This window comes from Salmo salar, chromosome ssa13, assembly GCF_905237065.1.
Source record: "Salmo salar chromosome ssa13, Ssal_v3.1, whole genome shotgun sequence".
Classification (NCBI taxonomy): Eukaryota; Metazoa; Chordata; class Actinopteri; order Salmoniformes; family Salmonidae; genus Salmo; species Salmo salar.
In genome coordinates, this window is record NC_059454.1 from 102,817,833 (window position 1) to 102,834,816 (window position 16,984).

General features: G+C 42.6%; 1 protein-coding gene across 4 annotated transcripts in view; it reads left to right on the forward strand.

Moving 5' to 3' along the window:
* The first annotated feature begins 702 nt into the window (after nucleotides 1-702).
* LOC106568452 (trimeric intracellular cation channel type B) overlaps nucleotides 703-16,984 on the forward strand; it is a 36,644-nt gene continuing 20,362 nt past the window's right edge. The window contains exons 1-3 of one of the 4 annotated variants that reach the window (XM_045692563.1): nucleotides 703-1,110; nucleotides 9,525-9,545; nucleotides 16,668-16,824. In XM_045692563.1, the coding sequence (XP_045548519.1) occupies nucleotides 16,718-16,824 (107 nt within the window). In that variant the 5' untranslated portion in view covers nucleotides 703-1,110; nucleotides 9,525-9,545; nucleotides 16,668-16,717. The remainder of the gene's footprint in view (nucleotides 1,111-9,524; nucleotides 9,546-16,667; nucleotides 16,825-16,984) is intronic. The other 3 variants (XM_045692564.1, XM_045692561.1, XM_045692562.1) reach the window with 3 other exon arrangements.

Here is a 16,984-nt window from a genome sequence, read left to right on the forward strand (position 1 = left end):
CAGTATCTGATCTATTGTCTCCATCGACTGGCCTTTACTGCGCATTGCAGATCACTGGGTACTGGGCAGGAGCTTTCCACATACATTTCCAATTGCTGACGAATAGAGAAAGAATAATTATACACTGCTGCCCTCTGGTGGCGGAATGATGTATGTTCGTTGTGTCCGTTGAGCCCCAAACTGGATCAAAGTATGTTCTTGTTCATGTACTGTTGCATCAAACTAAGCCTCCCCATAAAAACATGCATCCCAATTATCTTTTTGGCAAGTAGCCTACACTGGGTAGCCTACACAAATTGCATTAAAAGTGCAATACTATTAATATAACCGTGTGTTAGTGTGGCTTTTTTTGTGAATTTATGTAAATCACGAAGCTCATCTGCAGGAAGATTCTCAGCAACAAAAGAGTGATCAAATTAAGATCTTACACCTGTATACAGCAGTAGGTCTGCCTATGTAATTACCATGTAAACAGTCGCAACGATAATAACATGTGCATAACTGTATCCGTCTGCTCATATAATTACCATGATCTAAGTATATCTAAATAATGAACTCTCTGCCTATGCGTGTGTGTCCACGCGCGAGAACCTGTCCTCTGACTGTAAATGGTTCTAAACCTGTAGTATTACTACTCTAGACACACACACCTCTGATTGGCTAATCCTCACACTATCTCCCAATCAGAGAGCTCGGTTTGCTCGGTCTGCCACATCATAGCAATGGCGGACCGAAGGAGCAGGAATACCGCGTCCGTGTATTTCCTATCCGGTAGGGAGCCGTTGCTGAGCGACCAGCGGAGATCCCCAGGAGTCCTCTAACCAGCTGTTGGCAGCTTGTTTTGCGCTGTCGTCAGATCCAGCTGTTTTGGTCGGAAGACAAAACAGACAGGGACAGACCGGGGATAAACCAAACTGACTGCTTTGACACCTCGAGGATTAGACATAGGGAAAACTCCAAGTGAAGGGTTCAACAGTAACAGAACTATGGATTTGTTTAGGGTTTTGAATTTGGACGAAGTGTCCCATGGACTGGCTGGTCTGTCCATGTTTCCATACTTTGACACGGCGCACTACACTGTGTCAGTGATGGCTCTACGAGAACAGCCAGGTAAGCAAAGGACATTCAACAACCGGTTGTATTGGACAGGTCTAGCTCATCACAAGTGTTCAAACTTTTTTTTAGAACCTAATATACGAGCCTATTGAATGTTTTGGTTCTTTACTTTTCATATTTTAATGACAATTTGTTGAATGTTAGGCAAGGCTACACGTTTTGCTCCCCCATGACAGAATTCAGCCTCTAGCCACTAAATTAGCGTGTTTGAAAGAACATGAAACTTGAGAGAAAGTTCCACACAATTCTCCCTATTTGGCCACGTTGATATTGAGATCGTTTACTATCATATTTTCATTTTCTAAATCCCCACAACTGGATGGCATAATAAAATTATGCAATGGATTATTACTGCACGGATATTTTGAGATCCCTCATTTTTAAGAGTAACATTTATGCTTTAGTCCACTTTCCAAATCTACTTATGGTGGACCTATTTGCCCAGTTGAAATGAATAAGGGTAAGTCACACCACTTTTGCACTCTTGAAGTATTTAAATATAACTTTTGAAGTACATATTTGTGAACAAAATACATGTGTTGTCCCAGTGATCTTCACACACACACACACACACACACACACACACACACACACACACACACACACACACACACACACACACACACACACACACACACAGCGAGAGCCATATTGAGGGTGGCAGATAGCCTAGTGGTTAGGGCAGGTAGCCTAGTGGTTAGGGCAGGTAGCCTAGTGGTTAGGGCAGGTAGCCTAGTGGTTAGGGCAGGTAGCCCAGTGGTTAGGGCAGGTAGCCCAGTGGTTAGGGCAGGTAGCCCAGTGGTTAGAGCAGGTAGCCCAGTGGTTAGAGCAGGTAGCCCAGTGGTTAGAGCAGGTAGCCCAGTGGTTAGAGCAGGTAGCCCAGTGGTTAGAGCAGGTAGCCCAGTGGTTAGAGCAGGTAGCCTAGTGGTTAGAGTGTTGGGCCAGTAACCGAAAGGTTGCTAGCTCAAATCCCTGAGCTGACAAGGTAAAAATCTGTCGTTCTGCCCCGAACAAGGCAGTTAACCCACTGTTCCCCAGTAGGCCGTCATTGAAAATAACAATTTGTTCTTAACTGACTGGCCTAGTTAAATAAAGGTTAAATAAAAAAATATTGAGTACTCCCAGTCCAACAACCATAGAGGTATTGTGCTGTATCAGGGTGGTTAGACTCATCATACTACACTAACTTAGATCTGTACTGCCGAAGCTTTGCAGACATATATATTCCTTTTGATACTTATTGCCAGGGATGGGAGGCGAGGCCCATCAATAATGTAATGGTCCTCCTTTCTTGTTATTTTCTGGCATCAAGGTTGCCTCAAGATTCACTGAGGAAACACATGGCCCAAATAAGTTATAACAAAACTGGATTATAACACAGAATGTGTAATTCAAGTAGGAACAGGACTGGGCTACTGTACCTTGAGTTGACGGACACTATGCCACATCTGTTATGTTTATATGTAACTCTGGTCGTGGCTCAGTCTGAAGACAGGTGGACTTTTACTGCCTCAACATTGACCTTTGCTCCAAACAAACCACACATGGGTTCAAGTACAATTTGAAATCATTCAAACACTTTTAGTGTTTTCTGTAGTCTCATTGGAGTGCCAGACAGGCCAGGTTTGCACTTTGAAAATATTCTATTGGTTCCATTGCAGCAGGCAAGTTCAATCAAGCCCAGATAAAGTATTTGAAATGATTTGAAATGGTGTTTTGGGCTCAGGTCTGGGTCAAACCTCCCATTGTTGTCCCTGGCGACCACAGTGTAACAGCAGTCTATTTTAGAGCAGCGTGGCTTCACTTACTTGTGTGGCATCACATTCCCTCTGGCCTAGTGTCAATACCTCAGCCTGTACTCATAGGCTATGGCTGTGTCTTAAATGGCACCCTATTCCCTATATACAGTAGTGCACTATTTTGACTGGAGCCCTATGGGTCAAAAGTAGTGCACTATATAAGGAATAGGGTAGAACTGGGGATATAGGCTCTGTCTTCCACAGGCTCTCTGGGAGTGATTGATGGATTGAGTAATGGAAGAGTTGGCCTGGTGCAGTTTCCCTTGGCTGTCAACCATCCCAAAATATCACACTGTCATCCAACACACACCGGGGGTCCTCATGTCACCCCTCCTCTGGGTGTGTGTGTGTTTGTTTTTTATTTATTAAAATTTTTATTCAACCTTTATTTAACTTTTCTTTATGTGTGTGTAACACAATATGTTTGTGGCCTTCATTTTCATGAATTCTACAACACATCAAGCCAAACGATAGTAATGGAGTCAACAATTTTGGCCAAAAGTTTTGAGAATGACACAAATATTAATTTTCACAAAGTCTGCTGCCTCAGTTTGTATGATGGCAATTTGCATATACTCCAGAATGTTATGAAGAGTGATCAGATGAATTGCAATTAATTGCAGTCCCTCTTTGCCATGCAAATGAACTGAATCCCCCAAAAACATTTCCATTGCATTTCAGCCCTGCCACAAAAGGACCAGCTGACATCATGTCAGTGATTCTCTCGTTAACACAGGTGTGAGTGTTGATGAGGACAAGGCTGGAGATCACTCTGTCATGCTGATTGAGTTCGAATAACAGACTGGAAGCTTCAAAAGGAGGGTGGTGCTTGGAATCATTGTTCTTCCTCTGTCAATCATGGTTACCTGCAAGGAAACACATGCCGTCATCATTGGTTTGCACAAAAAGGGCTTCACAGGCAAGGATATTGCTGCCAGTAAGATTGCACCTAAATCAACTATTTATTGGATCATCAAGAACTTCAAGGAGAGCGGTTCAATTGTTGTGAAGAAGGCTTTAGGGCGCCCAAGAAAGTCCAGCAAGCGCCAGGACCGTCTCCTAAAGTTGATTCAGCTGCGGGATCGGGGCACCACCAGTACAGAGCTTGCTCAGGAATGGTAGCAGGCAGGTGTGATTGCATCTGCATGCACAATGAGGCGAAGACTTTTGGAGGATGGCCTGGTGTCAAGAAAGGCAGCAAAGAAGCCACTTCTCTCCAGGAAAAACATGAGGGACAGACTGATATTCTGCAAAAGGTACAGGGATTGGACTGCTGAGGACTGGGGTAAAGTCATTTTCTCTGATGAATCCCCTTTCCGATTGTTTGGGGCATCCGGAAAAAAGCTTGTCCGGAGAAGACAAGGTGAGCGCTACCATCAGTCCTGTGTCATGCCAACAGTAAAGCATCCTGAGACCATTCATGTGTGGGGTTGCTTCTCAGCCAAGGGAGTGGGCTCACTCACAATTTTGCCTAAGAACACAGCCATGAATAAAGAATGGTACCAACACATCCTCCGAGAGCAACTTCTCCCAACCATCCAGGAACAGTTTGGTGACGAACAATGCCTTTTCCAGCATGAAGGAGCACCTTGCCATAAGGCAAAGTGATAACTAAGTGGCTCGGGGAACAAAACATTGATATTTTGGGTCCATGGCCAGGAAACTCCCCAGACCTTAATCCCATTGAGAACTTGTGGTCAATCCTCAAGAGGCGGGTGGACAAACAAAAACCCACAAATTCTGACAAACTCCAAGCATTGATAATGCAAGAATGGGCTGCCATCAGTCAGGATGTGGCCCAGAAGTTATTTGACAGCATGGCAGGGCGGATTGCAGAGGTCTTGAAAAAGAAGGGTCAACACTGCAAATATTGACTCTTTGCATCAACTTCATGTAATTGTCAATAAAAGCCTTTGACACTTACGAAATGCTTGTAATTATACTTCAGTATTCCATAGTAACATCTGACAAAAATATCTAAAGACACTGAAGCAGCAAACTTTATGAAAATTCATATTTGTGTCATTCTCAAAACTTTTGGCCACGACTGTAGAGCCATATCAGAGATAGATTGTAGAACTTAAAACATTAGAACCCCGGTGCTTATTAGAACACCGGAGCTTACTAGAACACCGGAGCTTACTAGAACACCGGAGCTTACTAGAACAGCGGTGCTTATTAGAACACCGGTGCTTACTAGAACACCGGTGCTTACTAGAACACCAGAGCTTACTAGAACACCGGAGCTTACTAGAACACCGGAGCTTACTAGAACACCGGTGCTTATTAGAACACCAGAGCTTACTAGAACACCAGAGCTTACTAGAACACCGGAGCTTACTAGAACACCGGTGCTTACTAGAACACCGGAGCTTACTAGAACACCGGAGCTTATTAGAACACCGGTGCTTATTAGAACACCGGTGCTTATTAGAACACCGGAGCTTACTAGAACACCGGAGCTTACTAGAACACCGGAGCTTATTAGAACACCGGAGCTTATTAGAACACCGGTGCTTATTAGAACACCGGAGCTTACTAGAACACCGGAGCTTACTAGAACACCGGAGCTTACTAGAACACCGGAGCTTACTAGAACACCGGAGCTTACTAGAACACCGGAGCTGCTCTCTATTTTTAGACAGCGCTGGATCTTGTCATGATTCCCACAAAACACTTGGACTTTACATTTTTCCTTATAATAGCTGGCACATTCTAGACTAGAGGCTCAATGAAAAGCTCTACTGAACATTAGTTTGCCCTTTACTGTTTATTACAGACTTATAAATAGTAACATTATAATTATTTTTCACAGGGCCACTTTTACTTGTCTTTATAAGGAAGAGTTATCTCAAGCTCTGTCCAAACTACACTGAGTGAGGTCTAACATGGAAAACAGAACATTAGTTATAAGTCATTGTGCTGTGAACAATCTGTAACCTAATAATAAGTGTTCCATCCTCTAGCAGGATTCTCAGAGCAGAGAGAGAGAGAGAGAGAGAGAGAGAGAGAGAGAGAGAGAGAGAGAGAGAGAGAGAGAGAGAGAGAGAGAGAGAGAGAGAGAGAGAGAGAGAGAGAGAGAGAGAGAGAGAGAGAGAGAGAGAGAGAGAGAGAGAGAGAGAGAGAGAGAGAGAGAGAGAGAGAGAGAGAGAGAGACTCTCCCCAGTCTCTCCCAAACTCTATTGGATATAAGACTGTGTGATATAAGACTGTTTCCTCAGGGTGACATCTAAAGACACATAAAAGTGTTTTATGAACAAACCTCTATAGAAACAAGGTTCTGTTTGCAACATAATGAATGTACTCTGTAGCCCGGAACTACAGAACGACAGGTTACACTACATTCTGTCCCTTCTGTTTGGAGAGCATTTGAAATGATCACAGACTGGGGCCATCTCTTCTAGCCTGGTTCCAGATCTGTTTGTGCTGTATAGCCAACTCCTATGTGGTCGTTGTTATTGAATGTGACAAGACAGCAAAAAACAGATCTGGGAACAGGCTATAAGTCCCAAGGACAACACCAGAAGTGCAGGTAGAGCTCAGAGCTGTGGTCAGTTTGTCATTGCATCAGATATTTTTCCCACTTTGCCCACAGGTAAGATTTGACTTGTAAATGCCCTCTGAATGCAAATCAAGCTGATTACCACAAGGTATCTTGTGTCCTGCTGGTCATTGTGTGACCTACACAGTCTGCTTAGAGATAGTGTACATCAGAGGAGGCTGGTGGGAGGTGCTATAGGAGGACAGGCTCATTGTAATGACTGGAATGGAATATTGGAATGGTACATAACACATCCAACACATGTAAACAACATGTTGGATTCAATTCCATTTCTTTCTATTCTAACCATTACAATGAGCCCATCTCCTATACCTCCTCACACCAGCCTCCTCTGGTGTGCAGTGCCTTCTATACTGGTCAACTAAACAAGCTGTCTCTACAGTGTGTCTCACTCTGCTGGTGTTCGGGACTCTAAGTGAGTTCCTGGTGAGAGATTGGATTCCAGCAAGCATTCATTGTGTCATTCATAACAGTTTACCAACAGTACATGTCAGAATGCAGAAGTAAAGTGCTCACCAAACCTTCACAGTGTAAACACTGCCTATCTCTCTCAGTACTGTATATTGTTGTGGGAATTCTAACAAGTGAAAGAGACTTTGTCGTTTCTTCAAACAATCATTTTTATTAAAAAGAACTGCAATAATGAAGCTGGTCGGCCACAGACTCTTGAGTGTAGGACCGAGAGCTCAACAATACTGAAAATGCAGAAGTCTTATATAGTAGACCTAAAAATGCTTAATCATAAACTATCAGGTGTGTGAGATCATAGCGCTAAAACAAGTGATAACGCCAGTTCCGTTACTCCCTTTTCTCAAGCCAGCCTCTGTTCTCTTCATATCTCAACACAGTTATGCAAAGGACAGCTGTGGTCACTCTCAAAGGCTTTTTGTCTTTGGCCACACACCAAGTTTCTCAGAAGCAAAGATGATTCGAAACAATAACAGGTCTGTTCTATTCCTCAAGTTATCTCTATTTGGAGTCACACCATGAGACCAGTAGGCAGAGACCAGTAGGCTGAGACCAGTAGGCAGAGACCAGTAAGCAGAGACCAGTAGGCTGAGACCAGTAGGCTGAGACCAGTAGGCAGAGACCAGTAGGCAAAGACCAGTAGGCTGAGACCAGTAGGCTGAGACCAGTAGGCTGAGACCAGTAGGCTGAGACCAGTAGGCTGAGGCCAGTAGGCTGAGGCCAGTAGGCTGAGGCCAGTAGGCTGAGGCCAGTAGGCTGAGGCCAGTAGGCAGAGGCCAGTAGGCAGAGGCCAGTAGGCAGAGGCCAGTAGGCTGAGGCCAGTAGGCAGAGACCAGTAGGCTGAGACCAGCTGGAGGGAGCTGGAGGGGAACCATCCTTTTTCAGAAGCACAGCATTGGTAGTTATGAAAATCTCCTGCTATTGTTAAGCTTGTAGTTTTTTAGGGAAAGGGAAAGGGGGTTACCTAGTCAGTTGTACTACTGAATGCATTCAACTGAAATGTGTCTTCCGCTTTTAACCCAACCCCTCTGAATCAGAGAGTCAATATTCATGCTGATGTAGTAAACAAAGCAGGTAAATACGTCATTTTCCCTCACAATATCCACTGGGCAAATACTGTAATTCACAAAAAGGGACATTCAGTAGTTTCCATGACATAGTGTAGATAAAATATTTTAGGCTCTTCATGGGACTCTTGAAACACAAACATCTCTTGGACTCACTCTAAGTTCCCTTTACTTGCAGAAAAGCTTGTTTACCCATTTGTCAGAGATTTTCTGTATTGACAAGCAACCTCTTCTACATGCAAAGTAGCAACAACCCACTCAATGAATAACAGTCCCTAGCTGGCAGTATAACTTGTTCACCCATTCTTAATGGCTTCTCTGTACCAAGGCATAGACCATTAGCCTGGTCCCAGGTCTGCTTTTGCTCTTTTGCCAAATTAGCCTGGTCCCAGGTCTGCTTTTGCTGTTTTGCCAAATTAGCCTGGTCCCAGATCTGCTTGTGCCTCTTGCAAGCTGTTGGGAACTTTGGAAAGACAGCACAAACTGTTGTGGGACCAGGATAATAGACAAAGCACAAGCTTCACTAATTACAAATGTACTCAAGCTGTATGCAGTGGAACTAAAAGTGTTTGTTGACAAAACCTCTCTTGTTTAGTTATGCTTTCTCAACCCACTAGGGACTAGGCCTACTGACTGTACGTAGGGATAGGCCTACTGACTGTACGTAGGGATAGGCCTACTGACTGTACGTATGGATAGGCCTACTGACTGTACGTAGGGATAGGCCTACTGACTGTACGTAGGGATAGGCCTACTGACTGTACGTATGGATAGGCCTACTGACTGTACGTAGGGATAGGCCTACTGACTGTACGTAGGGATAGGCCTACTGACTGTACGTATGGATAGGCCTACTGACTGTACATAGGGATAGGCCTACTGACTGTACGTAGGGATAGGCCTACTGACTGTACGTAGGGATAGGCCTACTGACTGTACGTATGGATAGTACTACTGACTGTACGTAGGGATAGGTCTACTGACTGTACGTAGGGATAGGTCTACTGACTGTACGTAGGGATAGGCCTACTGACTGTACGTAGGGATAGGTCTACTGACTGTACGTAGGGATAGGCCTACTGACTGTACGTAGCGATAGGCCTACTGACTGTACGTAGCGATAGGCCTACTGACTGTACGTAGGGATAGGCCTACTGACTGTACGTAGGGATAGGCCTACTGACTGTACGTAGGGATAGGCCTACTGACTGTACGTAGGGATAGGCCTACTGACTGTACGTAGGGATAGGCCTACTGACTGTACGTAGGGATAGGCCTACTGACTGTACGTAGGGATAGGCTACTGTAAATGATAGTCTGTAAATATCAGTTTCAAAGTTGTTGATAAGATGCCAAGAAAATTGCATTAGTTATCTATACATATTTTAATAACAGCTACAGTAGCATTTAAAAAGTAAAAAGGCATTAAATGAATTGTTTTTACTTACTTGCGTAGGTAGGTACTAAATAATGTACATAGTCATTAATGTTGTGCCTTTGCTGATGTTGCAGGTTATGTGTCCCAGTAGACAGGTATGTTACTATTTCACCAGTCATTATTGTAACCATCCCATCCACCTGCTACTGTACTACTACAGTACTACTAGTACTACTACAACAGTACTACTGCTACAGCACTACTGCTACAGCACTACTGCTACAGCACTACTGCTACAGCACTACTACTACAGCACTACTGCTACAGTACTACTACTGTACTACTACTACTACTGTACTACTACTACTGTACTACTACAGTACTACTAGTACTACTACTACAGTACTACTGCTACAGTACTACTACTGTACTACTACTACTGTACTACAGTACTACTACAACAGTACTACTGCTACAGTACTACTACTACTGTACTACTACTACTGTACTACTACAGTACTACAGAACTACTGCTACAGTACTACTACAACAGTACTACTGCTACAGTACTACTGCTACAGTACTACTACTACTGTACTACTACAGTACTACAACAGTACTACTACTACTGTACTACTACTACTGTACTACAGAACTACTACTACAGAACTACAACAGTACTACTACATCAGTACTACTGCTACAGTACTACTGCTACTGTACTACTACTACTGTACTACTACTACTACTGTACTACTACAGTACTACAGAACTCCTGCTACAGTACTACTACAACAGTACTACTGCTACGGTACTACTACTACTGTACTACTACTACTACTGTACTACTACAGTACTACAGATCTACTACTACAGAACTACAACAGTACTACTACATCAGTACTACTGCTACAGTACTACTGCTACAGTACTACTACAGTAGTACTACTACTACTGTACTACTACAGTACTACAGAACTACTACTACAGAACTACAACAGTACTACTACAACAGTACTACTATAACAGTATTACTACTACAGTACTACTACAGTACTACTACTACAGTACTACTGCTATAGTTAAGACCGAGCCATACACTCTGTATATATTGTATGTCTCCGAGTAAATCCAGCTTCAGGGATCCACTGTCGACAAGTCTTTTTCCCAGAAGGCTTTGTCCTGGATCTGATGCATGCATGGATACCGCTCCATACTTATTTTTTTATAATCTTTATTTAACCTAGCCTGGTCCCAGATCTGTTTGTGTGGACTTGAAAACTGTTTGCATGAGGAGTTGGCCAGAGAGCACAAACAGATCTGGGACCAGGCTATATTTAAGCTTTGTTGTGTCTGTGTTATGGAGAAGGAGCCATGGCTTTTCTCCTCTTCTAATCCTGCGACCACTATTATATTACTGTTTCTTAAGCTTATTAAGAGGTTATTAAGGCTGTTTATAACCTGCCGTCAATTGACTACAACCTGCTTTTAATTGAAGATTTGCATGATTGCAGTTATTTTGATTAGTGACGTTGTTGTGGTGTTGAGGTACTATAACCACTATTTCAGTTACTATACTCCAATGCCAAACGCTGGCGACCATGGAGGCTGTAGGTTCTGATGTACGTGTGTGTTCAGATGGCTACTGCTGCGCAAAGCTGGCTGTCCATCTGTAGTGAACAGTGATGCACAAAATGTGATTTAATCAGCTATTCAATGGTTGTGCAAATGCTGGTTGTTGGTACAGCGACGCCTGCGAGCTGTAGTTGTGAAGAACCTTTGTGCTTGTTTTGTGTGTTGTTTATTTGTGTGTGTGTGTGTGTGTGTGTGTGTGTGTGTGTGTGTTATAACCGTGTACCCGGGTAATCACTCATCTGTATTGTTGGAGCCTATCCATGTGATGTTTGATGATATTTAACAAGAGTGTGTGAGATGCCCAGTGATAGTGAATGTTTCACTGCTGTTAGTTTCTCCTGTTCTCTCCTCTTTGATATGTTGATGCTGGCTGTTTTGTTGGAGTTTAGTCTAGCGGTAACATTGACTCTGCCAACTCCACACCACTCATTATCCCAGGAGACCTGCATGTGTTCCATCTCTCTCTCCACTCTTTCCGTTTCTAATCCTGTTCTAATCTTCTCATTTCTAATGTTCCATTTTAAGTACAAAAAATCTAAACCAGTTTGTTACTGGTGTTAGGTTCTAATTCTCAGAGTACAAACTCAACGGACACTATGAACGCTTTAAGCCAAGTTTATTCTTCCCAGAGGATCAATACAGCTGCATTAGACAAAAACATGGTTTCACCCGTGGTAGTATACATACCCCACTTTGGATGGAGTCTCCTCGTTATCGCTAAACATTGCATCATTATTGCTAGGCAGGAAGCTGAATGATATGAGCCTTAAACGGTTCCTCTCCTTATCAGTCCTGGCACGCGCGATCCTTTCCCCTGCACTCAGCCCCTCCCAAGCTTCATGATGTCACCCCTCATGTCTCTTTTAGAACTAATGATTCATCATAGTTAAAGCTCAGAAACCAGACCTATCACTATACATGTATTTTACACAACACAACATGCTTGACCTTGCTGCTGTTGAATTATTGAAACAAATATAAATAATTAAGTGTAGATCTACTCTGCGCTGTCTGCAGTATTATAAAGGGCCCTACAGTAGTTGTGGTCAGGAGATAGAACTGTAAACAACATGGCTACATAGTTAGAACTGTAAACTACATGGCTACATAGTTAGAACTGTAAACAACATGGCTACATAGTTAGAACTGTAAACAACATGGCTACATAGTTAGAACTGTAAACTACATGGCTACATAGTTAGAACTGTAAACTACATGGCTACATAGTTAGAACTGTAAACAACATGGCTACATAGTTAGAACTGTAAACTACATGGCTACATAGTTAGAACTGTAAACTACATGGCTTCATAGTTAGAACTGTAAACTACATGGCTACATAGTTAGAACTGTAAACTACATGGCTTCATAGTTAGAACTGTAAACTACATGGCTACATAGTTAGAACTGTAAACAACATGGCTACATAGTTAGAACTGTAAACAACATGGCTACATAGTTAGAACTGTAAACTACATGGCTTCATAGTTAGAACTGTAAACTACATGGCTACATAGTTAGAACTGTAAACTACATGGCTACATAGTTAGAACTGTAAACTACATGGCTTCATAGTTAGAACTGTAAACAACATGGCTACATAGTTAGAACTGTAAACTACATGGCTTCATAGTTAGAACTGTAAACTACATGGCTTCATAGTTAGAACTGTAAACAACATGGCTACATAGTTAGAACTGTAAACTACATGGCTTCATAGTTAGAACTGTAAACTACATGGCTACATAGTTAGAACTGTAAACTACATGGCTTCATAGTTAGAACTGTAAACTACATGGCTTCATAGTTAGAACTGTAAACTACATGGCTACATAGTTAGAACTGTAAACTACATGGCTACATAGTTAGAACTGTAAACTACATGGCTACATAGTTAGAACTGTAAACTACATGGCTTCATAGTTAGAACTGTAAACAACATGGCTACATAGTTAGAACTGTAAACTACATGGCTTCATAGTTAGAACTGTAAACTACATGGCTTCATAGTTAGAACTGTAAACAACATGGCTACATAGTTAGAACTGTAAACTACATGGCTTCATAGTTAGAACTGTAAACTACATGGCTACATAGTTAGAACTGTAAACTACATGGCTTCATAGTTAGAACTGTAAACTACATGGCTACATAGTTAGAACTGTAAACTACATGGCTACATAGTTAGAACTGTAAACTACATGGCTACATAGTTAGAACTGTAAACTACATGGCTTCATAGTTAGAACTGTAAACAACATGGCTACATAGTTACAACTGTAAACTACATGGCTACATAGTTAGAACTGTAAACTACATGGCTTCATAGTTAGAACTGTAAACTACATGGCTTCATAGTTAGAACTGGAAACTAGATGGCTTCATAGTTAGAACTGTAAACAACATGGCTACATAGTTAGAACTGTAAACTACATGGCTACATAGTTAGAACTGTAAACTACATGGCTACATAGTTAGAACTGTAAACTACATGGCTTCATAGTTAGAACTGTAAACTACATGGCTTCATAGTTAGAACTGTAAACTACATGGCTTCATAGTTAGAACTGTAAACTACATGGCTTCATAGTTAGAACTGTAATCTACATGGCTTCATAGTTAGAACTGTAATCTACATGGCGCATATAATTATGCTTGTGCTTAGGACAGGAGGGTTTCCTGCCTGCCTCTCCAGGAGTCTTTAATCCCTCAGATTAACCAGCCTGACTCTACAGGACTTGGCTAGAGTTGGGATAACCTTGTACACAAGACCAGGAAGTAGATTACTTGGGAACTGGAAAATGAAGACTAAGAAGGGCCAGTGTTATATATGGCTCTTAAAAGGGCATCAGCTGGCGTGTACCTCCTATGCTCACATGATGGACTAGTCAAATACAAGATCAAGTAGTCAAGTACAGATGAAGTTGTTGGGAACTTGATCCTGTGCATCAGCTAGCTATTGCTAGGCTCATGATGTGTCGCTTGTTTTCCTTTTATTTTGAAGCGCTTTGAGATAGTAGGAACTGGATCCTATTCTTGACCAGTATAACATCACTGTGTGAGCATACTATATTTAGCCTTATTTTTAATTGACCGTAAAATGTGTTAGTCATAGTAGGTGGGGTTTATTAGCTTGCTTGCCACACAGTTTGTGGTTTAATGACCTTTTAACTGACCTGAGTGAACCCACTGTCAGTGTTTGTCTCTAATACTCAGAAGTCTTACTACTTGATCTTGGATCCTTATTTATTTGAGACAGTGTCCATAGTCACAATCCTGAAAGGCTTTGCATAATGGGAGACGGTACGGACATTGAGCAGGTACCAGCACTAATCAACAATCAACCTTTGAGCTCTACACTCTACTCTGAAATCTTAGAAAACGGATTCTCATATCCGTAGAAATCTGTGTGTAGGTGAGACGAGCTCATATCGTGTCTCTGGGCCTGACCTGGTTCTCAGTTGTATATCTACTGACCCTGGAAGTCTGAAAGGACCTTCCTCAAACAGCGACGCTCCTATAATGTGAAACTCCTCCACTGTAATCTCTCCTCTCACTGTGAACATATTGCTCTGCTTTGCTTTAGCTCCTCTGCAGTTTTACAGCAACACGTTTGCTACAACAGACAAGTAGAGAGCATTAAACAAGAACACACAATACACTTCTTGTTTTATATAATTGTAGACTTGTTCTAATTAATCAATCTATCAAATGTATTTTATGGAGCCCTTTTTTTACATCAGCAGTTGTCACAAAGTGTTTTACAGAGACCCATTGCAGCCTTTTACATCAGGTCAGCAGCTGTCACATTGTTCCAAAATAAGGTTAGGATGTTGATGTTAGAGAAAGTCTATCAATAGCTGATGACTTCAACATGTACAGTGAGGGAAAAAAGTATTTGATCCCCTGCTGATTTTGTACGTTTGCCCACTGACAAAGAAATGATCATTCTATAATTTTACTGGTAGGTTTATTTGAACAGTGAGAGACAGAATAACAACAAAAAAATCCAGAAAAACGCATGTCAAAAATGTTATAAATTGATTAGCATTTTAATGAGGGAAATAAGTATTTGACCCCTCTGCAAAACATGACTTAGTACTTGGTGGCAAAACCCTTGTTGGCAATCACAGAGGTCAGACGTTTCTTGTAGTTGGCCACCAGGTTTGCACACATCTCAGGAGGGTTTTTGTCCCACTCCTCTTTGCAGATCTTCTCCAAGTCATTAAGGTTTCGAGGCTGACGTTTGGCAACTCGAACCTTCAGCTCCCTCCACAGATTTTCTATGGGATTAAGGTCTGGAGACTGGCTAGGCCACTCCAGGACCTTAATGTGCTTCTTCTTGAGCCACTCCTTTGTTGCCTTGGCCGTGTGTTTTGGGTCATTGTCATGCTGGGATACCCATCCACGAGCCATTTTCAATGCCCTGGCTGAGGGAAGGAGGTTCTCACCCAAGACTTGACGGTACATGGCCCCGTCCATCGTCCCTTTGATGCGGTGAAGTTGTCCTGTCCCCTTAGCAGAAAAACACCCCCAAAGCATAATGTTTCCACCTCCATGTTTGATGGTGGGGATGGTATTCTTGGGGTCATAGGCAGCTTTCCTCCTCCTCCAAACACGGCGAGTTGAGTTGATGCCAAAGAGCTCCATTTTGGTCTCATCTGACCACAACACTTTCACCCAGTTTTCCTCTGAATCATTCAGATGTTCATTGGCGAACTTCAGACGGGCATGTATATGTGCTTTCTTGAGCAGGGGGACCTTGCGGGCGAAGCAGGATTTCAGTCCTTCACGGCGTAGTGTGTTACCAATTGTTTTCTTGGTGACTATGGTCCCAGCTGCCTTGAGATCATTGACAAGATCCTCCCGTGTAGTTCTGGGCTGATTCCTCACCATTCTCATGATCATTGCAACTCCACGAGGTGAGATCTTGCATGGAGCCCCAGGCCGAGGGAGATTGACAGTTCTTTTGTGTTTCTTCCATTTGCGAATAATCTCACCAAGCTGCTTGGCGATGGTCTTGTAGCTCATTCCAGCCTTGTGTAGGTCTACAATCTTGTCCCTGACATCCTTGGAGAGCTCTTTGGTCTTGGCCATGGTGGAGAGTTTGGAATCTGATTGATTGCTTCTGTGGATAGGTGTATTTTATACAGCTAACAAACTGTGATTAAGAGTGTGCTCCTAATCTCAGCTCATTACCTGTATAAAAGACACCTGGGAGCCAGAAATCTTTCTGATTGAGAGGGGGTCAAATACTTATTTCCCTCATTAAAATGCAAATCAACTTATAACATTTTTGACATGCGTTTTTCTGGAATTTTGTTGTTGTTATTCTGTCTCTCACTGTTCAAATAAACCTACCATTAAAATTATAGACTGATCATTTCTTTGTCAGTGGGCAAATGTACAAAATCAGCAGGGGATCAAATACTTTTTTCCCTCACTGTATGATGATGACGATGATGATTAGGAGAATGAGGATGGAAGTCTCTGCTAATAGAAAACGGTCAGGCTTTTTTTCTAAGCCCTTCCAGGGTTTCTCATCATCCTTCACATGGTGTTTGATGTTATGTTGTACTTTGTTTGTTATTTGACTTTAGTTTTAGATGAACCACTAACCTCTGCTGGTGACTGGGTTACAGGAGCCCTGGAGGTGGCGAGGAGGAGCCCGTTTGCCTGCTGGTTCAGTTCTATGCTCTACTGCTTCGGAGGGGGAATTCTCTCTGGCCTCATGATGGCTGAGGCCCCCATAGCCCCTCTGTCCAACAGCATCAACGTCCTCATGGCCTCAGTCATCTGGTGAGAGGAGGAGGGAGGGAGAGAGAGAGAGGAGAGAGAGGAGGGAGGGAGGGAGAGAGAGAGAGAAGGGAGAGAGAGGAGGGAGGGGGAAGAAGAAAGAGTTAACAGGATAACATATGGTAAAGACATTTGACCAGTAGAATACTGTGTCAGTGGACCC